This window comes from Chionomys nivalis, chromosome 3 (assembly GCF_950005125.1).
Source record: "Chionomys nivalis chromosome 3, mChiNiv1.1, whole genome shotgun sequence".
NCBI classification, from domain to species: Eukaryota; Metazoa; Chordata; class Mammalia; order Rodentia; family Cricetidae; genus Chionomys; species Chionomys nivalis.
Genome location: NC_080088.1, coordinates 114705871 through 114730334, shown reverse-complemented (window position 1 = coordinate 114730334; position 24464 = coordinate 114705871). Strand labels below are relative to the sequence as shown.

The 24464-nt window shown below is 46.8% G+C and overlaps 1 protein-coding gene across 10 annotated transcripts in view; it reads right to left on the bottom strand.

The window, feature by feature from the left end:
* Cit (citron rho-interacting serine/threonine kinase) overlaps positions 1-24464 on the bottom strand; it is a 173985-nt gene that overhangs the window by 53962 nt on the left and 95559 nt on the right. For 6 of the 10 annotated variants that reach the window (XM_057763546.1, XM_057763543.1, XM_057763544.1 and 3 more), the window contains 10 exons: positions 24191-24448; positions 23964-24014; positions 22791-22844; positions 20903-21043; positions 18979-19104; positions 15751-15846; positions 11671-11787; positions 10538-10647; positions 9309-9483; positions 2922-3119 (listed from right to left, as the gene is read on the bottom strand). In XM_057763546.1, coding sequence (XP_057619529.1) covers positions 2922-3119; positions 9309-9483; positions 10538-10647; positions 11671-11787; positions 15751-15846; positions 18979-19104; positions 20903-21043; positions 22791-22844; positions 23964-24014; positions 24191-24448 — 1326 coding nt within the window. The remainder of the gene's footprint in view (positions 1-2921; positions 3120-9308; positions 9484-10537; positions 10648-11670; positions 11788-15750; positions 15847-18978; positions 19105-20902; positions 21044-22790; positions 22845-23963; positions 24015-24190; positions 24449-24464) is intronic. The other 4 variants (XM_057763551.1, XM_057763552.1, XM_057763542.1 and 1 more) reach the window with 1 other exon arrangement.

Sequence of the window (24464 nt, the reverse complement as noted above, 5' to 3'; positions counted from 1 at the left end):
TTGGGGGGGGCGCGGTTGTACAGATTCTTGGAGGCAGTGAACTCATCCAACTAAATTAAGTCGTCACTAGCTGCTGTGACAGGCTTCAAGCAGCCAGTAGACACAGCACATTCCAACCAAAGCAGAAAGGCAGGATTTAAGGGGCTCATTTCCCACAGATAAACGGCAGTGACGCACGCTCTATTTTATGTCCTCCTCCGTCCAAACGCACAGGAAAGATACACGACCACTGCCTGCCCTCCCGATTCCCACAGAGCCGCGAGATACACGGACCACCCTTGGGCGCTGCAGAGAAAAATGAATTGAGGAATCGCAGGCTGATATCCCGGGGAGAAAGGGCTAAAAACACCACGTTAGGCACACAGCAAGTACTCTTCATCGACGGATTAAGTCAGTGATGTCTCGAGTTTTGCTGCTGAGTTTGAATGTGCTCAGAGTACAACCAAAAAAACAGATGACATAATGCGTTAAGTTACAGTGGTTCTCCCAATGGCAGCTAAGAAAAGCTGTCTGTCTGCCTGACCTCCTCTCCACTCACTCAACTAGAGCGAAAATTTACATCTTCCTGGCATGCATTCCTTAAAGATCATTTCTTCCCCTTCCTTCCTTCCTTCCTTCCTTCCTTCCTTCCTTCCTTCCTTCCTTCCTTCCTCCGTCGTGTCTTCTATCACCCACTCTCCGTTTGCTTTTTCATTCTTACTGGGCCCAGCTCTCCTGCTTCGTGCCTTGCCCAGCTCTCCTGCTTCGTGCCTTGCCAAACTACTTTCAGTCCACTCTCAAAGCAGAATATAAATAAAGAAATGGCATGATTTTTCCCCCACACTAAATATTGGGGGCAAGCGGCACCATAATGAGTGTTCTCATAGAGATGATTAGATTTGGGGGCAATCAATATCCAGACTTGGCAGACGTTCCAGGAAACCAAGGCTGCATAGAGCGCCTTCCTTACAGGACTTGTTCTGTGTCACTGGTATCGTGTAAGCCATTGTGGCGTCCACTGGTCTCCAGAGGACCCTGTCCCTGGAAGATCGCATTTTCAATCTTGTTTAAATAATGGTAACCCTAAACCCAACAGCAGGAGGCAACTTGTAACTATGAAGTTAGTTTAAAGACGGACAGATAGGTACACATACATTATTAAACAAGGTAAGCCATAAGCCACGAATGTAAATGACATAGAAGAGTAATTCTGCTCTAAGAGATGCAGAGATACTGGCTGAAGTGGACAGGGACAGCATCCAAGTGGGATTGGAATTGATAAGGCACCCATTATTAAAAAAAAAAAAATCACTGAACAAATCAGCTGTTTTGTGCCCTGCCCACAGGAAAGGGTACCCTGACCAGCAGGCATGACTGTACCCATCTGCTTGGCAGGAACAGTGTGTTACTATGAGGACTGTGTGGGCTGTCTAATATAGCCAGTGAAGCCCATCCCATTTTCTGTGCCTGTGCCCGCCACGCAGCCTTCCAAAAGTAATGGTGCTTGCTTGCTTTCTTTAAAGATTTATTTTATCTATGTGCATGCATGCATGTGTATGTGTGTCTGTGTATGTATGAGAGAGAGAGAGAAAGAGAGAGAGAGAGAGAGAGAGAGAGAGAGAGAGAGAGAGAGAGAATGCAGGTGGGAAGGCTTCAGAAGAGGGCACAGACCACCTAGAGCTGGAGTTAAACAGCATGGTTTCTAAGAACCAAACTTGGAAGAAATAGATGTAAGTGTTCCTAACCATGGAGCCATCTCTCCAGCCCTCAGTAATGGGGGCTTCTAAGTAATCTGCCCTGAATGGAAGATGTCAAGACCCCCCACTCAGAGCATCCCAGCCAACAGCTCCTTTCCCACGGGAAAGCCTCGCATGCCCTCCATCTGTTGTCTGTTAGCCTGGATCAGTCCCTGTGGAACAGACCGTGATGGCGAGCATGGCAGAAGATCTTCCAGAAAGAATGGAGGTGTGAGTCCAGTGAGGTCTTCCTATAGTAAACCTCAGGAGAACTCTCTCCAGCTTGGTACATTTGTCTCTCAGAAAGGGCAGGGATGATCTCTCAACCAGACAACTCTTTCTCACCTAGATCATACCAGAGGCATGAAAAAGACATGAACAGGACTGAAGAGATGGCTCGGGAGTTAACAGTGTGTACCTCTCTTCCAGGACCCAAGTTGGGTTACCAGCATCCATGCCAGGTGGCTCACAACATCCTGTAACCTCAGCTCCAGGGACTCTGACGCCCTCTTCTGGCCTCCACAGGCATTGCACTCATATGGCACATATTCACACACACACACACACACACACACACACACACACACACACACACGTAAATTTAAAAAAAAACACACATGAAGCATGGGACTGCACCTGAAACCCTAGCACTTGGGAAGCAGAGGCAGGGGGATTGTAAGTTCAAGACCATCCTGGGCAACACAGCAAATCCTCATCTTAAAACCTCTCGTTTCAAAAATAAAATAAAGCAGAATCTATGGCTTAAAAGAAATAGTAACACAAATGAGACCAAGCAAAAACAAGTCAAACAAACAAAAGCAAAGCAAAACAAAAATAAGTCCCAGGGTTAAGGTATAAAGACTACTATAAGACAGAAATTATTAATTTCTTATGATTATTAAAAACCAAGGTAGAAAACTCAAGTACACCAACTCCAGCTGAAAATGAATTTCACATGTAACAATGATCGCTTAGAAAGGAGAACAGGGGGAATTTTTCAAAGTGCTCAGGAAGGAAGATCTTACCGCATGAGCTAGTCAACAAAGAAGTCTAGCTACACAAGCTATTTTTTCCACCCACTATCCACACCCATGAATCGTTCTCCCCCTTCTCTCCTGACATCTCTAAGAGTAAACAAAGACACTCGGCGCCTACTCTCCTCCCGGCTAAGACCTCCTGAACCTGCCAGAGTGCTCACAGACTAACCGTCAGTGCCTGGATCTCCTCCTCTGCTTCTGCCGTTGTCTCCTCCAGCTCTGTCTTTGCCTGGCGGAGCTGGCCCTCCAGTGCTGCCCTGGCTGCCTGCAGGGCTGTCAGTTGGGACTCTCGCTCCTGCAGGGACAGCTGCAGCTCCGTGAGCTGGCGTTTCAGCTCCAGCTTCTGCTCCTCATGCTCCAGGCTGACCTGAGGAAGAAGAGGTTATACGCTCAGTGGACTGTAGAGAGAGACTGTGAAGATGAAGCAGAGCCTGCAGCTTAGACCTGGTCTTGGCCAACAGCTCAGCCTTGTCAGAGGGTCCAGCACTGAGAAATAAATACAGCAGGACGTGCAGTGAACTCTCCCATGGGTTCTGCCTCTATGGACTCATTCAACCACGGACTGAAAATATTCAGAGAGAGACTGCGTCTGTAGTGGACATGCTTGAACACATAACACATACAGAATTGTCATCTTCCCCTAAGCAGGAGAATGAAGATTTTGGTTTTACTTTTTTCTTTCTTTCATCCTTTCTTTCTTCCTTTCTTTTGATTTTTCAGGAACTCACTCGGTAGACCAGGCTGTCCTTGAACTCAGAGACCCACCTGCCTCTGCCTCCCAAGCAAGCGCTAGGGTTAAAGGTGTGCACCACCACTGCCCCCGCTAGTTAGCTTCTTGAAGAGCAACTGCATAGCAATGTTTCATGTGACCCAAGGCACGTGTGAGATGTGTGTAGGTTATATGCAAGTACTTCCCTATCTTTGAAAGGGCACTTGAGCAGTTATGGGTTTGGGTATCACTGAAGGGAGTCTTAGAGCCGTGTCCCAATGACTATCTCTAACTCACAGACACTTAGATGTAGCCACAAGTTTGGGCATCATGGAGGGGAATCCTAGAGCCGTGCCACAATGACCATCCCTAATTCACACGAACTTCGATGAAGCCACAGGCTTGGGTATCATGGGTTGCCCCAACGACCATCCCTAACTCATAGACACTCAGGTGCTTAGGAAGGCTTCCAAAGAAAGATAAGACGGTGGGAGACTCGGATGGAAACTCTAATAATCATCCTATTAATAACAGAGATACCTTTATAATTAGAATGCAAATGCCACAAGGGGCTGGATTCTATTTCTCCTCAGTATTCTCACGCTGATTTATTCCCATTAGATAGTCTACATGAATGTCCTATTTTGAGGTATGCACTCTGCCAGCCCAATCATCCACTCAATATTTTAGGCATCCATTTTAGAACTTTTGTTTGTTTGTTTGTTTGTTTGAGACAGGGTTTCTCTGTGTAACAGTCTTAGCTGTCCTGGAACTAGCTCTTGTAGACCAGGCTGGCCTCGAACTCACAGAGATCTGTCTGCATCTGCATATCTGCCTCTGCCTCCCAAGCGCTGGGATTAAAGGCGTGTGCCATCACTGCCTGGCTCATTTTAGAAAAATTTAATGAGCCATTTATGCATAGAAGAAGGTATGGAGAAGGAGGACAGCCTCCACCTTTGCGTTGAGAAGAGCAATGAGGCCAACCGTCCTCATTCTGTCGTCAAGTGTAAGAGCTGGGACATGGAAGGACGCTGTACAAACAGCAGAGTGTGGTAGCTGACTCCGGAACTCTGAAACTGCTGTGAATTTACAGGAGAAGGGCTGAAGTGAAGCGGGCTGGAGAGATGGCTCAACAGTGAAGAGCACTTGCTGCCCTTGCAGAGGACTGAGCTCAGTCCCCAGCACCCACATCAGGCAGCTCCATGGGATCTGACATCCCCCACTGGCCTCAGTAAGCACAGACTGATTCCAAAGAGCGACAAGCTTCAGGGGACACTGATGGCTACCCAGGCAGAGCCAATTCAATAAGATGGACTTGCATGGAAAGGCAAAGCAAGTGACTTTAGTCCCGGGAGATCTGACAGTTTCTTCTGGCCTCTGTGGGCACTGCAAATGCATGGCATACACTCACACATGGACATAAAGAAAAATAAATCGTAAAAATAATAACAATTTACAGGACTCAAGTCAGATGGGAAAGGACTAGAAACATAACCCTGGGTTTTGCTTGAGCCTAGCACGCACAAGGCCCTGGCCAAGTTCAACTGGGATTTTTTTCACACAGGGAAAGTGAGGCATCCAACCTGACCAGCATGGACAAAGTCATCCCAGGACCATGCCGAACCAGTAAGACATGCTTGCTGTAATCATAGGCTGTCTTTGGGGACTAGCAACAAGGGTACAGAATAAACTCAGCACACCCAATGGGCGAAGTGGGGAACATATCCAGCAGAGAAGGTACCCCAGAAAAGGTGACAACCAAGTCCCAGGTCACCAAAGCAAAGAGAAGAAAGAACTGCAGAAGATGTGTGGCTAATTTGAATGGGGTTGGAACAAAGGACAGAGGAGAGCTGAGTATCTGTGGTGTTTCCAAAGGGGTACCTTCCAGAGAGTACCACCAGCGACCCCAGCCTAGAAGAGGAAGAGCATCAGTGCAGGCAGGGAGGGTGGGAGTGATGGAGGAGTTACTTTTATTTAATAAAGAAACTGTCTTGGCCCATTTATAGGCCAGCCCTTAGGTGGGTGAAGTAAACAGACAGAATGCTGGGAGAAAGAAGCCGAGTCAGGGAGTCGCCATGATTGTCTCATTCCAGACAGACACAGGTTAAGATCTTTTCTGGTAAGCCAGCTCATGGTGCTACACAGAATATTAGAAATGGGTTAGATCAATATGTAAGAGCTAGCCAATAAGAGGCTAAAACTAATGGGCTAGGCAGTGTTCAAAAGAATACAGTTTCCGTGTAATTATTTCGGGGCATAAGCTAGCAATGCGGGCGGCCGGGTGCCGGGGACGCAGCCCCGCCGCTCCTATTACAACAGAGTGGCTTATAAATGTTCTTTTACATTTAAAGGGGGATATGATATAGATATGAATAATTTGCATTGGTGTGGATTTTAAGGTCAATTTTGTTATATGTATATGCATATTTCTAATCTTGATTAAGGTATTGTGATTGTATAGTTCATTTAAAAATGTAATGTATATAGGTTGTTAATGGACAATCATCAATAATTGTCAAGCTTTTAGTCATGTTAGTTAGATTTTCTAGATGTGCATAGATATATTTCACCTAGATAGGCATTCTTCATATCTTTCAAAGACTGCAGAATATGGCATTTAATGTTTTAATAACTTAGGGCTTTTTATGAAAATGAGACACATCTGCTCCTGACAGCACCAATCTACTTCAAGAGGAAGATGGGCATTGAAGAGGCTCCTTATGGAGTTTGATAGCCATTTGGACAAGAAACTGCTCTTGCCTGGACTGTTGCATAAACTGGACACAGAGAACCCTCAGAGAGAGGACTACTAAACTTGCCTAAAGGTGAGATGGTCTTTTGGGGTTCCTGACTCATGAAAGAGTCTGTGAGACATTCTACAGGACACAGCAAAAAGTGACTAAACTGTCTTTGGAATTTCCTGCTTGATAAAAATGTCTGCTGGATACTATGGGCCTGAAGGCTGAAGATGGATGCCCCAACAATACAAAAGAACTTTGGGTGACTGTCCAGGCAGTGAGATGTCTCTGTCATTTCTAGAGTTTTGGATTTCTTGTTTACTTAGGTAATATTATATCCTTCTGGAGTCTTTGATGGAATTAAAGAATGGATAGATAGTTATAATTTTCCTTAGTTATGATAAAAGATAAAATAGATATAAATATTGTAACTGTAATTCTTGCTTGATAACCGTTTTGTTATATGTAATTTTACTATATTAAAGTTAAAGTCTTTCTTTTTTGTTTAAACAAAAAAAGGGGAAATGATGGAGGAGTTACTTTCATTTAATAAAGAAACTGCCTTGGCCCATTTATAGGCCAGCCCTTAGGTGGGTGAAGTAAACAGACAGAATGCTGGGAGAAAGAAGCCGAGTCAGGGAGTCGTCATGATTGTCTCACTCCAGACAGACACAGGTTAAGATCTTTCCTGGTAAGCCAGCTCATGGTGCTACACAGAATATTAGAAATGGGTTAGATCAATATGTAAGAGCTAGCCAATAAGAGGCTAAAACTAATGGGCTAGGCAGTGTTCAAAAGAATACAGTTTCCGTGTAATTATTTCGGGGCATAAGCTAGCAATGCGGGCGGCCGGGTGCCGGGGACGCAGCCCCGCCGCTCCTATTACAACATGGGGGGACTGGACGGGGCCGTGGAGAGGAGACACAGCTCAGTACTAACACGCTGAACTTCACCCTCATGGGAAACCCAAGTGCAGTGGTCTAAAGTCCTCCGCAACACCGGCTCAGAAACTCAACAGCAGAGCCTGGTTGAGTCTACATCTGTCAGTCCTCAACACGTTAGTGAGAGCTGAAGCCAAGAGTTCAGGATTCTCACGTGACAACAACGAAGGTGATGTGACCACAGAAAACAGAACTTAGAAGACACCAGGCACTGTCGCTCATAGAGCTCCCCAAGAAGCCGATGAGGGAGGTGTTACCGCTCCCTCCACTCAGGGATAGGCAATTATGCAAATTTTACAGTTTAAAAAAAATACAAAATAAAAAGATGGTAGGGCTGGCATTCGAACCCGGGAAGCATGGTAGGAGTTCATGTTTGCAAACACAATGTCTTCCTGTTTGTCTCATTAAAATGCCAGCTGTCAGTGCCGGCTGGGACTCTACCAGCGAGCCTGCAAACTCCCCAGATGTAAACTGGCGAAAGCCCGAGATATGGGCAACAGTGAGGCAAGGAGAAATCTGGTAGCAAAAGGCTGGGCACTTAAAGCAGAACCCAGAAGTTCCAAAGGTCACAGAAGGAGCCACCACAGCACACTGGGACTAAGGAGAAAGCTCGGGGCCCTTTAAGGCGAAGTAGATTTGAGGCTGAGGCCTCTGTCCTGAAACTCATACCAGCATGTCGCCCAGAGAAGATGGACTCCCAGGGAGAATGAGAGCCCTGAGCCTCTTATGAAACATTTTAAGTTTCTCCTACCGCCCCGGGGGTGGGAGAAGCAGTGAGCTATTAAAGAAAGAAACGCCAACAAGCTCCCCTGAGGACGTGGTTACCCAGAGGAGCTACTGCATGCGCAGGAAAGGTGAAAGGCAGCTGGCTCGCCAAGGCTGAAGGCGCCTGCCTGTCTGGGTTGTCTGCACTGACACCCTTAAGGCTGACTCTACGGGGAAAAATCAAAGTGTAGCCTGGATAGTTCAAGTGAGACTGATTCTCCAAACCAATCGCACAGACTACTCCCTACAAACAAACAAAAGAAACTAAAAAGCTACAAACTCCATGCCCCTTCCAATTCCCTTTTTAAGATGATAAAACAGCCTGTGTGGCTCACAACTGTGGCTCCCTCGGGAGGCTGAGACAGGCTGGTCATGGTCTCAAAGAACTTAGAAAAAACTGAAGACGACGCCAAAAGCGCACTGTAAGGCTCTGGGTGATGCTACTGGAGGGATCCGTACCTTGACAAGCCCTGGAGATGGAATTCGTCTTTGGAGCCCAGTTAAATCAGACACGTGTAACATTCCTTCTCCACAGTTTAGTCCTCCAATGCTCCTAGTTTTCCTCCATCAGGCGAACCTTAACCTGGTTGTCTTTTAATCTCCTGTGATTATGAGACCGACCTCGGCCCCAATCATAGGCCTGCAGCCTGCCCATGCATGAACTGTTCATCTCGTGGCCCTCGTTAAATCCTGCTGAAGGGGGAACTTCTCAGCACTGTTGGACAGATGCTTCAATCTATACTGACTACCACAGAGCCCTAAAAGGGAGAAACGTCTGATGGAGGAAGGTCATTGGTTAAATAATAAAGAAACTGCCTAGGCCCATTTATAGGCCAGCCCTTAGGTGGGTGGAGTAAACAGACAGGATGCTGGGAGAAAGAAGCCGAGTAAGGAGTCGCCATGATTCTCCCACTCCAGACAGACGCAGGCTAAGATCTTTCCTGGTAAGCCAGCTCGTGGTACTACACAGAATATTAGAAATGGGTTAGATCAATACATAAGAGCTAGCCAATAAGAGGCTGGAACTAATGGGCCAGGCAGTAATTAAAAGAATACAGTTTCTGTGTAATTATTTCGGGGCATAAGCTAAGCCATGCGGGCGGCCAGGTGCCGGGGACGCAGCCCCGCCGCTCATATTACAACAAACGTCACCACTGACGCTTTAGAGAGAAGGAGCCTAAAGCGCAGACATACGATCCATGAACAGGGCTCAACAGGTCAAGGGGTTTGCAGCCAAACCTGAGTTTGAAATCCAGAGGCTTATATGGTAGAAGGAGAAACCCAAACTCCCACAGGCATGCTGTGGAGTGTGCACGCGCAAGGCCTCCAGTGGGTATTGATTTACGCTTGGATGCTGGCTGACTCAGGGACTGGATTCCCCCAGCAAAACCCTTCATCCTCACCTCCCTCAACCTTGTCTCCAGCTCCAGCAGCCGATTCTTGTCACTGTGATCTTGGTGGCTGATTTTCTCCAGTTGCTCTTCCAACTTTCGGTTCTGGGCCTCCAGTTTCCCGGCCTGTGTCTCCAGGTAAAATTTCTGCTGCCTGAGTTCTGAAATCATCTCTTCCTGGGCCTTCCTGGTGGGGGGGGAGGGTAAACCAAACAGACTCATCAGAGGCAAGCATGTCTCCCTGGTACAGCAGGCAGAAATGGGGTGAGAAGGTACATCTTCAGTGAGTAGTCAACAGGGCTCTGAGTTCCTTGTCAACGGGATTAAGTATGGTCAAGCAGCAGATGCTAACATTCTAATCCTTTGGTAGACCTTTTCGTTTGTTTCTTTTAGAGCCTGTATACAGAGTAGAGAGAGGCCTCCTTCAAGTAGAGGGAGAGTTCACAATGAACACTCTGTGAAAGATGCTGCAATCGAGAAAAGACAACTTTGCTCCTTCTAGAACTCTGTGGTGCTTCCTCACCTTCCTGCCAACTGTGACAAGTATCAAACCCGAGAACCCAAGATTAGAGAGTGGGTGGCCCAACTGGTTCATAGTAAGATGGGAGTGCTTCCAAAGGTCTCTGAAGGGATGTGCCGAGGGAAGACATTCCTCAGGACTGTAAATTCAGGCAAGGAGACCGTGATCTGAGCATTTATAAACTTGGCTGGCCCTTGCTGACCCCCGAGGCACAGCTCCCTATAGCAGGATGCATGGCTGAACTGGGAGCACACAAAGTCACCTCCAGCAGCCCAGGATGGGAACAGAAACAGCAGCTTTCCAGAAACAAACTCCAGCCAGCTTCCTCAGGCACAGGAAATACTCTGTGGTCTGTAGGAATTTGAGGTACCTGAGAATACGTGACACGTACCTTGGTGGTGATGCACACCATTAATCCCAGCACTTGGGAGGCAGAGGCAGGCAGATCTCTGTGAGTTCAAGGCCAGCCTGGTCTACAGAGTGAGTTTTAGAACAGCCAGGGCTACAAAGAGAAACCCTGTCTCAAAAAACCAAAAGAATGCCTGACTCGAAAGAGAGGCCACACAGGGGTGAGGCCATGCCAAGGAGAACAAAACTACACAAGTGTGCACAGCACGGCTCAGCCGACACACACACTTGACTTAGCCTGTGGCGGTTTCCATCAGACAAAAGAACAGACTTTCTGTTCCGGGAGCCGAGGCGAGCGCAGTAAACTGCTTACATGTTCCTCTGGGTGAAGAGACTGCTGTTTGCCGCAAGCTTGTTAGCCTCGGACAATTCCACAATCCTCTGCTCCAGGGATCTGATCTTGGAGTCCATAGCGTTGATCATCTGAAACACAGGTGACCCCTGACACCTCACACACGGACAGTCCAGTCAGAAAGGGGTGAGGGTGGGACCTTACAAATGCCCACAGGTGGGTTGGCCAGAGGCAGTGAGAGACTGCACTAAGCTGTACCCTGAAGGTCACGGTGTCATTGCTCAGTGGATGGTATTCATCCATGGATAAATCGATGAATATGAAAGATATTCAGTTGTTTTTCCAACTGAAACCACTGTCTCCACACTAAGTGGCCTGTATCAAAATCAGCTAGCAGGAGCTCTCAGGGAAGCGGCCATCCTGCACAGAAGCAGGCCTCTTACATCTCAGTGCCATTTGTACTCAACCCGGGCCTCTAGGAGCTCGAACATACAACCACGTAAACATTATAACACATTTCTCTACATTAGTGGTTTCTCAGTTTAGCTAGGGGTGGGGTCAGATAAAAATATAACTAGGGGCTGCGGAGGTTAATGTTCAAGGTCAGCCTGGTCTACAAGAGCTAGTTCCAGGACAGGCTCCAAGGCTACAGAGAGACCATCTCAAAAAACAAGTATATACCTTGGACAGGCCCCTCCTTAAGAGAGACTGGGGAGGAGGCATGAAACCCAGCGTCCTCATGTATGAAAGCGCTCGAACTGTGCTATGCTACAGTCCCAGTCCTTCCCTTGGGGATTCTGGGGTAGGAAACCCCCATGAGCACCTGGGATAATATGGATGGATTTACATGTATCCCAGGCCAGTCCCATGCCCAGCAAGTTTGAAGGGAGAGAAATCAGAAAATTTTAAAAGAGAGAGTGACGTGGGAGCCTGAGGGCCACCGGGTGTTGTCCAGAGGCACTTTGAAGGGACCCTGCGGTGTCAGTCATTGGAGAACGCAAATCCAGCTACTGTTCTTTGGGGAACAAAGCTTCCTAGTACCCACAGACCCTGTATGATGCCACGGAGAGAACACGTTACTGGATGAAATGGAGGGACTCTCGGCCTCACTCGAAACCCTTCTCGGGAAGGTGGCCTGGAGTCTTGCTACCTACCGCCTTCTGCTCGCTGAGGATTTTGCCCTTCTCGTGGGCCTCCTCTTCATGTCTCTGCATCATGTTCTCCAGGCTCTCCTTGTCGGCCAGGTCTTTCTTTATCTGGTTGTCCAATACCTACGGAGACATAAGATGTGAATATCCCAGGAAGCTAAACTGGGGGAGGAGGGGAAGAGAGGCAGCAGAGGCCCAGGCCTCCGGACTCCAGGGCAAAAAAAAAAAGGTGAAACCCGAGCAGAATCAATTCATTCACCAAGATGACTTGAAGAAGAGACCATCGCCACCAAATGCCCAAAACCAGGTGGACGTGAATGAGAAGTCTGCTGGGAAGTCGGGCAGCTCCAAAGACCGGAGAGCTGTGCCCAAACCAAGAAGGCTGATTCCAGCATGTGGGAAGAGGGAGCGCTAGGTGCCTAGCCCTAGACAGGGAAGCACCTAGCATCTGAGAGCATTACCTGGGGGGGGGGGTCTCTTAGCGGTGGTTTTCAAAACATGCCTTGCTCCTAATTTGTACAAAATGAATTCTGAATACTCTCAAGCCATGCATCTCAGAAGGAAAGGAGATGAAGGGCCACAGAGTCTGGGCGACTGGGGCTGATGTTCTGATACAGCCAGCGACAAGACAATGTTGCCCACCAGTGTGTGGGTGGGACAGATAATATAAAAGACAGGGGGAAAGAAAGACCCTTTTTCCTCTGATATAACCAGGATTAAAAGTCCCTGGAAAAAGACACTGTGTTCAGGAAGAGAGAAATGCTGTGTTCTCAGGGTTCAGGCTGTTACTGTGAGCACCTGGTCCCAAAGAGGAAAAATAGAACAGCAACGGTGTCACCAACCACCAGTTTGATCCAGTGTTCTGCAAGGCACTTGACCCTCCGAATCACCAAAACCCCGGGGACAGAGAGGAAAGATACTGAACTCCCCGAGCCTTTGACCAAGCTTTGCTTTTGTGAATAACAACATCCACCAGAAGACTGGAAATAAAGCTGTTAGAATCGGGGTCACAGATGGGACCTGAAATACGCCTTTCCCACAATGTCTATTGTGAGGGGCCCTCCATGGCTTCTGGGGACATTGTCCCTAAAAAAGAACTAGTCAGCGGGGAAGGGGTCCACAAGATAAAGGAAAGAACAAATATCAAAGAGGGCTTTCAACTAGAATTCAATGAGGAAGGAAAAAAAAAAAAAAGAAAGTTAGTGGAGAAGCCCGGAAGGTGGCAAGCAGGGTCATGAGGGTTCGGAGCACTCAGTGGGGTAATAAAGTGACCGTTCTGTTGGATGTCTGAGCGTGGTTCTAAAATTATGAGCAAGAACACAGTGGATCCGGGTTATGATCAGAGCTACGACCAAAATGGCCTTACAGAAGCTGGAACCAACAATATAACACAGAAGAGTTCAGAGGGAACAGCTTGTCTGGATCCCAGGAGAGAAGGCAGAAGAAAACAGCTTTCCTGGAACATTCCCTGGGGTCTATAAGATAGAGTTCTGTCTAGCTAGAAGGGACCAGAGATTGCACAACACCCAGGATGCCCAGGCTAAGGAAGCCCCCTTCTCCAGGGTGCTAACACAAAGGAAGATGGCTACTCAGAATGACTGTTCTAAATCAGATCTCAACCTTGGCAGCAATGGGTCCTGATACAACCTGCACGTTGATCAAAAGGGACATGCCGTCACCCAGAATGAAAGCATCTTGGCTTTGACAGGGTTTGACTGGCAGGGGACAGAGATGTAAGACAGACGTGGCTTTTGATGGGCCTTCAGTTTCATCATTCAAACCACACAGCGGATTCCACAAGGGGGTTACTGTCGTTACGCAGGCATTCTGAACATTAAAGTCTGGAAACCACTACAAATTCTAAACTAAAAGGTGAGTTCGATAAATTTAAGAGGCCACATCTGGACATTTTCCTATAGTCATTTAATAAAAAGTAACTGAAAATTGCCACAGGTAAGAGAGAGTGGCAGGGCGGTGATGGCAGTGTGTCGGGGTGAGGACGGACATGCTAAGGATGCTAGCAAACCCAGAACAGGGTCACCACAGACACCAACAGCCTCTTTCAATGACTGAGTAAAGAAACGATCACATATGATAGAATGACCAAAGTCATGTGCCTGGGGCTCAGTTCTCAGGAGTGGGGGTAGGGGTGCTGACAAGAGAAAGTATTTCAGACCAAACGCTAAGCAAAAGCAGACAAAGAAAGAACGACTAAAACAAAGTTGTTTCTATCTGAAGGCATTTGCTGACCCAAGTGAACTGGAGCTCCTGTCTCATAGCCTCACGTATGAGAGAAGACTGAAGTCAAAGTTTCCTTTAATGATGCACCAAAGAAAACAGGCAAAAGGGAACAGCCATCAGCGTGAGGGAGAAAAAGAGAGGGGTGCAAAGCCAATCTTCAACACACCAGTCATCAGATACAAATGCTCAAAAAATGACAGACCTGAAAATGAATACATAGGTTCAAAAATTATCTTTCATAATCTAGCAAACTTGGGAATAAAACAAATAGTATATCTGCCTAGAAATAAAACATATTCCTGAAATTTAAACCTCAATAGACAGGCTTGTCAGCGGTTTAGACACAGTTAAGAGAGGCTTAGCAAAGTGGAAAGCAAGGCAGTAGAACTCACCTAGGATACAGCACAGAGGGACAAAGAAACAGAAATATGGAAAAGAGTGGATTCCAGGAGATCTAGCCCATGTCTACTTAAGTTCTCAAGATGGCAGCAAAGACAAAAGAAAGCAAAAATAATACTTGAAATAGATTAAACGCTGATTTCCTCGGCATTGAGTAAAAATGTATCAATCTACTCAAATTTTCCAGCAGGATAAATAAAAGAAATCAACGTCCCAACAACTCACAGCAAGACTACAGAATTAAAGACAGAAGGAGACACACATACACACAGAGAGACACATACACACAAGCTTAGCTTCATTTTCAAGAAGGTAACAGTAAGATTGGGGTTGGGCGGCCAGAGAGCACTATCACAGCTACAGAGAACACGGCACCCTAAGAACGAGGCTGACGTGTACGTCGGCAGCACAAACTGAACTTGGAAGTGGTTGGGGGCAGTACAGCGGAGCTGAGGAAAGTATGAGTGAAAATGACCAAAATGCATGCACGATTATATGCAAATATCAAATTATAAATAATATTATCAAATATCAAATAATAAAAAGCATTTTTTTTCTTTAAAAAAAAAAAGAATGGGGATGGACACTGTTACATCCGACAAATGCACCAACTTCAAATGCACATTCGAGAAAATAAATAACACAAAAGTGAAGGTGAGGGGGCGGGGACACAAGAGAGGGTAACCGAAGAGATATGGAAAAAGCAACTGATTAGACATGTAAAAAATGTCATAATGAATTAAATGAATTATTTTGTACTATAATATATGCCATTTCTGAAAAATGAAACTAAGGAGCTGGAAAGAGAGGGTCGAGTGGTTAAGAGTGCTGGTTGCTTTTGTAGAGGACCTGAGTTCAATTCCCAACACCCACGTTGGGTGACTCAAAACCATCTGTAACTCCCAGCTCCAGGAACAAAACAAACAAAAACCAAATCCATTGCCCTCTTCTGGCCTCCTCAGGTACTACACTCACATGCATATACCCCACCCCCACCACACACCTAAAATTAAAAAACTAAATTAAAATTTAAAAACAAAAAAATTTAAAATGAGGATTACACAGCACATTTCCAGAACAACAGCAGCTCTTCACGAAATTAAGTTCTCAAGGATGTACTTTAAACGAAAGGAAAAGGTACTGGATGAAGTCAGAGATGCAGAGAGAAAGTCAAAAGCAAAGAATATCGTGAATACGTGGGCAAATCTACATAATCACGCCCCAAACCACCGTGGGTTAAAAATGAATAAATAAAGATGGAACCACAATATGGAATGAAGAATATATTAAGCTCCAGACTTGAAAATCTCCCATCATGCAGTAAGGACAGGGTTTAGCCTACACCACCCTTTGCTCTAACAAGCTGTGAGCCCAAGTGCCCGCGGATGCAGAGAAGCCACCCGCGTGCTCGGGAAGGTTTAGACAGGACCGGCAGGGTGGCTTTACTTTAATCTTTTCCTCGTAGTGCTGCTCTTTCTGTTTCAAGTGTACTTCTAGGTGTTGTGCTGAGACCTGAGCCTCCCGGTGTTTCTCCTCCAGCTCCTGGACACAAAAGAACAGTCAGTCAGGCGTGCTCGGGGAAGGGAGCCAATGCACATGAGACAATCACAGGAAACACCACTGTCACAGGCACTGCAGGTCACTGCAGCCACTGCTCCCTCCAACACTAGACTGAGGCTCTTGGGAAGAAAACCGCCAGTGTGTGGCCTTGGTTCTCCCAAGTCCAAGCAGACACACACACACACACACACACGTACACACAACAGCTGGTGGGCTGTGAGGCCGGATCAGTTGGTGTGACAGGTCAGACAGGGGCAGCGGCTCCACTTTACACAGAGAAATAAAGGTAAGAAGGCAACAGTCAAGAGTTCAGCATGGCACAGAGACCCTGACCACTGTCTTGAGCCTTGGGCTATTTTCATTGTTAATGTTCATCAGCCTTAAATAAGAAAAGGGATTTTAATTTATTATGAAGATAAACAATACTTTGGGTCTTCCTCATTCATAAAAGCATTGCTCAAGAACCCGCGCTAACGTCACAATCAGCGTAAGTATAAAAATAACCGTGGCGTTTGGAGTGGCCACTGTAAATGACTGGCATGGGAGAGCGTGGACTCTGGAGACGCACGCGTGAGACTATGTTTACATGAAGCAGCGCTAATGGGAAAGGCGATGCGAATGAAGACGCATGCGTACACAAAACACACGAGCGAGAAGAGAAGCTGGAGCCAGCAAACAGACCAAGTTGAAGGATCTCTTGCTTCTTTCATTGCTTTTTCTGCCTTTAAACAAAATTGTGATTCATTTGAAAATTACACCAACTTATTTGCCTGTGTATTTTAAACCGACCTCTTAGGAAACACAGCATCCAGTTCACTCGCTAAAAGACACGCTAAACACAGGCGCCGTTGCATCGGAACCAGGAATATTAGTTAATTACTGACATCAGAAGTCATTACTCCCAAGTTCTCTTCTCTTCTCTTCATACTCCTGTGAAATCCTCTATGAAGTCAAAGCAATGATAAAGAATTTTGAAGAATGAGGAAATTATATGGGATATGCCCAGAAAACCGAAGGTGGGGGGTACTTTTGGGAGTCACAGGCACACAACGGCTCTCAAGTCTGCAGCTACAGGCTTTGCTTTGAGGGCCGTTGAAATGCTCGGGCTCCAGACCAGGTGCACAAAACCCACTGCACTGTGCCAGATGCACCCCTGGGAAGCTGAGTGTAAACAGGGGTCCAATTAATAAAAACATTTCGCGGGCTTTGCACATGTTCACGACAGGACCGCAGGCCTTTGACTGAAGCAGAGATGGTGCTGTAATGCGGCCCTGATCACCCCCTTTGAAACTTCTCATCACAATGGCAAGCATTTTAAAGCAAGGACATTTTGGGACCTGCTTGCCAGCATCATCTCTATATGGCAGCTTGATGGGTCGTTCTTGGCCCATGTCCCATATACCCTGCAGCCTGAGCACAGGGTTCTTGAGCAAGCGGCACATCGGCTAAAATGAAGGCACAGACGGTCACACACAAAGGCACTTGGGCAGGTGACAAGAAACATTCAGATCAAGAAACTTTACTCTTTGGTTACAAGGCACTTGACAGCCATCTTTCCTCGGGTTCAGTCCTCATAAGATGGCACAGAAATGGGAACAGAAATCTAAAAATCGGTTAAAATAAAACCCAGCACTCAGACAGCTGAGACTGCCGGCTACGTAAATAGTGATTTACAGTCCAGAGTCCGACTAACACCTCGCTGCTTGGGCGTTTTGCATTTTTTGTTGTTGTTGTCATTTTTTAAAACGTGTCTTTTACTAAACACATCAGAGCAACTCTTCCTTATGTCATGCAGCTACTGTGGTTCGCTGCTGTATTCCAGCCCCTGGAACAGTGCCTGGCACATAGTAGAAGCTCATTAAATATTTGTTGAATGAATGAATGAACACATCACCATTAAAGAGAGAAACACTTCGGAACCACAAGAGCTTAGCCCTTCGTTAACTGTTTGTTAATCAGGGAAGGGGTAACAGTGGCGGGACCCACCCTTACTCACAGTAAGACTCACATGCTTGACAAGAGTCGAGAGATTCTGATGACAGAACAGGAGATGGGGGGGGGGGAGTAGACAACCACATCTGTCTTGTGTGCAGACACACACACATACACACATAAATAGAAAGACTGGGAGGCAAAGCCAAACAATTTAAGCCATCCCTCTTTCATCCTTTTGTTCAAGAACATCCTTACATTGCGGCTATACCCAGAGAAATCTTTCGGGTGTTGAAAAGTTTGTATCAAGTGCTACACAAGCCTGTAAGCCAGCCATCCTTGAGTTCATACAGCTGCGGGCACCTCGGTTCCCACAAGTGAGGAAGAGAGAGATGAGTGGCCCATTTGCACCCCCACCTCCTCCTAGGGGACAAAAGGGGATTGTGCATGAACCCCAAGTCATCCCTAGGCCTCTTAAATATTGACATCCAACTTCTGCCCTTGGGAGGGAGACTTGAAGGTGCTGCCTCCCCGCAATGCCACGGCCTGGCCTGGGAGGCACATCATCATATCTACAGTCTCAGCCGCCCAAGCGCACATTCCCTGATTAAGTTAATTTGGTCATCAGCGCTGAAGGCAGACTCCGAATGATGACGCACCCAAAAAAGGGTGCTCCAGCGGAGGCCATGGGGTAAAGCACTAGTAAGAGCCAACCCAGCAGAGATAGTGCGTGGGTGAACAGCGATCTGGGGCAGCTACTACTCCGAAGAAACAGTCCCTGTGACTCACTTCTTTCGCTTCTAAAAACAAGAATTGGGGCTTTGGTCTTAGAAGTCGAAAACCCAGTAGATTTTTGCACTGGTTTTGCCACATTAATGGCCAAACAAAACTCTGCTAAAGAGGAGAATAGCAGGTGGGGGAGGCGGGGAGACAAATGCATGATTTCATTCTGTAAAACGCCAGGTGAGAGCAGACAGAAAAATGACGGCAACAGCAAGGAGAGGTCTATCACCGGGCTGAAATGTCCCGTGCCGGCTTGTCCAGGCTCCTCTCCATGTGGCTCTCTCCGGTCACTTACTCGGTGACACCTCCCATGGGATGGCATTTGAGCCTTCTTGCCCCCTTCCCTTTGAGACCTCTAGCCTCTTATCTTTGAACTTTGCAACTTCCACTCCTGCTCACCAGAATTTTATCAGCCATCTGCTGGATCTGTTGGGACTTTGTCTGGATGTCGTCCTTCAGTCTGTTCTCTCTACGCTCCATGGTCTCTAGTCTCTTTACCTTGTTCTCCAGAGAGTGCCGGCGTTCCTGTAGGTCGTGAATCAATCAGAGAGTTTTAATGGAGCAACTGCTGTGGGCATACCACCTGCATCGAGGGAAAGAGCCCTCAAGAGGCAGACACGCAAGTCGGGAAGAAAAAAATCTTGGGCACCTGAAGCAACGGCGAAGACGACAACTCTAGAATCCGGGTACTCAGCAGTGTGGATTATAAGAGTGCATTCATTCATTCAAATATTTACCAAGCACCTACTATCTGCAAAGTACCACACTAAGGATCATGTGAAATACAGAGAGGAAGACGATGTCACTCTGCCCTTGGAAAACAAAGGACAAACAACAAACAAATACAACGTGGGTTAAGAAGGGGAGAAGCGCAGAACAGACACAAAGGCAGGAAGGGGACATCTGAACACACAGTTGAGGTATGGGATAAAGAGGCGTGAGCTCTGGAGACACTGCAGGGCAGCTTGGAGTGCGGAGGGCAGGAGAAGACGGGGCGGGGGAGCAGGACACTGACACATCACAGTCCTATGAAATAGAAAGCAGTCAAAAGGCAATGGGAGTTCCAAGGCAAGCCCAGACTGACCACCACTGCAAAGGCTGGGGAAGTGCGCGTGAGAAGGAGCCAGCATTTGTGGGTCAAATGGCTATTTCATAGGTCTCGGGCACCCAGCATCAAGGGGTACACCTAAGATATACAGAGACCCTAAGTCGGGTAGTGATGGCACTCGGGAGGCAGAGGCAGGCGGATCTCTGTGAGTTCGAGGCCAACCTGGTCTACAAGAGCTAGTTCCAGGACAGGCTCCAAAGTTACAGAGAAACCCTGTCTTAAACCGCCTCCCCACAAAAAAAAAAAAAAAAAAAGTATACAGAGACCCTCAAACACTGGGGATGGGGCAGGGTACTTGGAGGTCCACGAATATTATCCTGTGTGACTTAGGAGGGGAGAAGGAAAGACCTGAAGCTGGAGATCCGGAAACCGTTCTATCTGCTTAACTAGCTCTGGACCATGAGGAAGACTACAGGGAGGGCAAAGAGAAGAGGAAGCTTGTTTGTATTTCTAGAAGTCAAGGACTCGCTGACTGTTCACACACACGCTTGGGTTTCAGGACAACAGTGGGGAGGTAGCAAGGAACGCAGGTGAGGACAGACTGCAGACAGCCGTGTCACATGAAGATTGTGGTGGGGAAGAGGAAAGACCAGGGCACAGACAGGACAGTGACACTGATTGTGTTACAGTCAACTCTGAGACGAACAATGAGGGAGGGCGGCAGAGAGGCAGAGACGCGCAAAGGAGCCTCACTTTGTACTCTCGATTTGTCTGCACTGTTTAAGTTTTGACAGTGAAAAGCCACTCGGATTTTCAGTATAATTATATAAATGATTTCAACAACAACAACAACAACAACAACAAAGAATCTGATGGGGAAAGGGCCCAAAACACAGGCCCGGAGTCATCGACGAGGGTAACCAAAACACAGGCCCAGAGTTGCCGACGAGGTAGAGAACAGTCTGTTAGATCCGCATTGTGTTAGAAACAGCAAAACACAGGAAAGAAAAAGAAAACCACAGAGCAGCAGCCAGTGAGCCTAGAGAAAACAGAACCCAGAGCAGTCGAGAGGCCGGGGGGAGCAGCAGGACCACCTGCCCAGGCATCGCTCACCTCAGAGCTACTGAGGTAGGCGTGGAAGGGTTCTTCAGAGGGGAAGAAGTTTGGTCAAACAGGAACAGTGATGTTTCAGTTTCTTTGCCTCAGCACAACCAAAATCAAAGGCAAGGTCAGCTGGGGACAAATAGCTCGGGCTGAGGAAAGGGCCCTGCTCACCTCGGCTTCAACCAGCTTCTTTTTGATGCCTTCGGAAGAATCTTCTCGGTTGTGCAGCTTCTCCAGCTCTCTCTCGGCTCGCTCCTTGGCCTGGCGGATATTCTGCAGGAGCTCAGTGGCCTCTGTGCTCGCTTTTACAGCCTGGCAGGAGAAAGGGGACAGGGCATTGATGTCTACACGGATTCATGTGGGAGCAAAAAACGAAAACAGAAAAAGCAGGTGATACTGAGCACATCAGAGCCAGTCTTCAAAGCATAAGCATTTACTTACTGCATATCTTGTATATATTAGGTACACTCTTTTTTAATATCACTGAGTTTGGAACAAGTCTCATATTTAAAATTGATGTACTTATCTTTCTTGGGATGACTGACAATCTTTTGTTTCTCTAATTCAGTGCAATACAAAGAACCAAACAAAAAGGTACCCAGCATTAATCTGGTTCCGTCTGACTACTCTGCCTGTGGGGAGCGTGTAAACGATTTCAATAGGAAAACAAGGTCAACGCTAGCCGAGTTATGACCTTTCAAGGACTGTTAATAGTCTTGGGTCTGTGATAATCGACAAGGTAAAAAGAAAGAAGGCCGAGTCTCTTAATTTTGTCATTTATTAACTTTGATTTGGGTCTAACCTGCACTACAGCTTTTACAGCACTGTGAATGACATCTGAATTTAGGAGACAAATTAAAATGTAAATGTATATATAATATTTACACATACATAGGATGCATGTGTGTGTGTGAGTGTGCGTGCGTGCGTGTGTGTAAAGCATCCTCATATGTATCGCTTCAACTGTAATTTTAACAAGTGCAGCCAGTCAGCTGGTATGGGCCTGTGATCCCAACATCTGGAAGGAGGATAAAGGAGTTCAGTGCCAGCCTGGAATGCATAGCAAAGCTCTGGTAAAAATTTTAAAAGTGGAAACTATAAGAAAACACCAATTCTAAGACCTGTAATATGCCAAATGGGAGCCAGTCGGCCACAAGGGCTGCTGAACCCAGAAATGCACAAGAACATTCTTTTTATTTTTTAAAGGTAATTTTAATTATTTCAGTCAAATAACAAGAGACTCATTGGACAGAACAGCTCGATGACAGAGATGTGTCGTCCGGCCACATCGAAGTGCTTAGTGACCTGGAAAAGGCTAAAGCGGAAATGTGATGCTATCGCTGTAGTTTGCCACGGTACGTTTTTTAAAGGAGAAACTGTCCTTATTAAACCAACCACCAAGCATGTGCATAGACAATCTGATGCAGAAACCATGTCCCAAACCACAGTCCCTCTGTCCGTCTGCTGGGCACTTCTGCTTTGAATTGTGGAGAGCAGACCTTCCTTCCCCGTCCCCATCCCGGAAAAGGGAGAGCCGTAAGGAAGATGCTAATCACCCCGTCACATCACAAGTGGACACAGCATCAGAGCACCATTGTGTGCACTTCCGGCATTTGTCAATTATTCCTTAACAAGCTAAAGCACAACCGAAGCAGCGCCATTAGCACAAACTGTGCCAACATCTCCCCACACCCAACACACACAACCACACCACGACACCAGGGAGCCATCGACAGTCCCCAGAGAGCGGATCTGCCACAATCCTGGTGGAGGAGGAGCCAGGCTGCCCCTGCAAACGTGCAAAACGAGAGATCTCCCCTCCCAAGGCACTAGAAGCCACTTTTGGGTTTCTGTTCCCAGAGTCTCACACAAGTTTGGTTTTTAACATCCCAAAAGGAAAACTTAAATCCAGAACCCTGATATCTAAGTAACAGTACACACGCCCTTCCTCATCTTTAGTGCTGGTGACTGACAGCTTCTCTTCTTTACCGCTCTGGGGTGAGACGGACAGGGATTCGGGAATGGGGGAGCCCCCTCCCGGCCCCTCAGAGGAACTTACCTTTTCCAGCTTCTCCTGGAGCTCCTGGATTTTGAGCTGCTGCTCAGCATTGATCTATAATATTAAAGCCGGGGAGAGAACAGAGCGATCAGAGCCTGCTCTTGCTACCTGCAGCGTGGTCCTATTTCCTCCAGGTTCTGTGGAGCCTCTGGGGTTTGTTTTCTAGAACTTACTAGCATAGAACACTGCCTGTCAGAGAAGCGTGGGTGTGTCCCAACAAGAACTGTGGGTGGACTATTGATTTCTGTAGGACTAGCAACATATATGAAGACAGAGGCAGACAGATCTCTGTGAGTTCGAGACCAGCCTGGTCTACAAGAGCTAGTTCCAGGACAGGCTCCAAAACCACAGAGAAACCCTGTCTCGAAAAAACATATATGAAGACAACATGGCCCAGTGCCTTAACACAAAAAAATTTACCAAGTACCTGGGTAGATGTTACTGTGATGAAGTATGACCCCCCCCCAAAAAAAAATAAAGAAGGAGAGAGAGAGAGAGAAGAAGAAGAGGAGGAAGAGGAGGAGGAGGAGGAGGAGGAGGAGGAGGAGGAGGAGGAGGAGGAGGAGGCTATTTTAGCAAGGTGTGGTGGCATGTGCCTGAAACCCCAGAACTTGAGAGATGGAGTCAGGAGGGCCAGGAATTTAGGGCATCCTCAACTACACAGTGGGCATGGGACTAGCCATGACTGCATAAAACTCTCTTTAAAAAAAACAAAACAAACAAACAAACAAAAAAAAAAAAACAGGGGCTAGAGAGATGGCTCAGTGGAAGAGCACTGGCTGTTCTTCCAGAGGACTTGGGTTCAAGTCCTAGCACCCACATGCCAACTGACAACTGTGTGTAATTCCAAGAGCTGACATCCTCACACAGGCATACATGTAGCAAAACACAAATGCAAATAAAAAAGAAAAAGAAAAAAAGAAAATTCCAATGACTTTATAAAAGAAAAAAACAAAAAAGAAAAAAAACATTAAAACATAGGGGCATGAAGCATAGTGTATCAGTAACGGTACCTGCCTGCATTCAATCCCCCTCACCAAAAAAATAAATAAACAAATAAAATATGATAGATTCATCAAGTCTCTACAAAAATATTCTTATGTGATAAGCAGTCACTGGTAATATTACAAAACCATTTGCCCCAGATAGTAAACCCAATCCCAGAAGACACACCTTCTCAAGTTTGGAGTACTCTCCCACTTCAGGCTTCCCTTGGTCCTTAGCCTGTAAGTAAAAAGATACAACATATATTGGGAATCTCAACAACCCACGCACATCACCTGCTGTACTTCCTAGGTCTATGTGACAACATTACAACAAACAATAATAATGTTATCTACAAATAAAGGGTAGTTTTCTAAAAAAAAAAAAAAAAAAAACTCATTGTGTCTCCAACCTACACTCATTAAGCCAGCGTGGCCTTGCATCTTGTGAAGATCATCCAGGGCCGTGCCCCCAAAGTCCCCTCTTGGAGGGTGGCTGACTACCTTCATCAATTTGTGCTGACATTCAGTGGCCTTCCGCTTGAATTCCTCAGCGGCAAGCCGAGACTCTCTCAGCTCGGATTCGTAGAGATCGCTGCGTCTCCGGGCGGACACGAGGTCCTCTTCCAACTGACTCATCATCAGCCTCATCTCTTCCACCTGAGCCTGGTACTCCTAAAGAGCGGGCAGA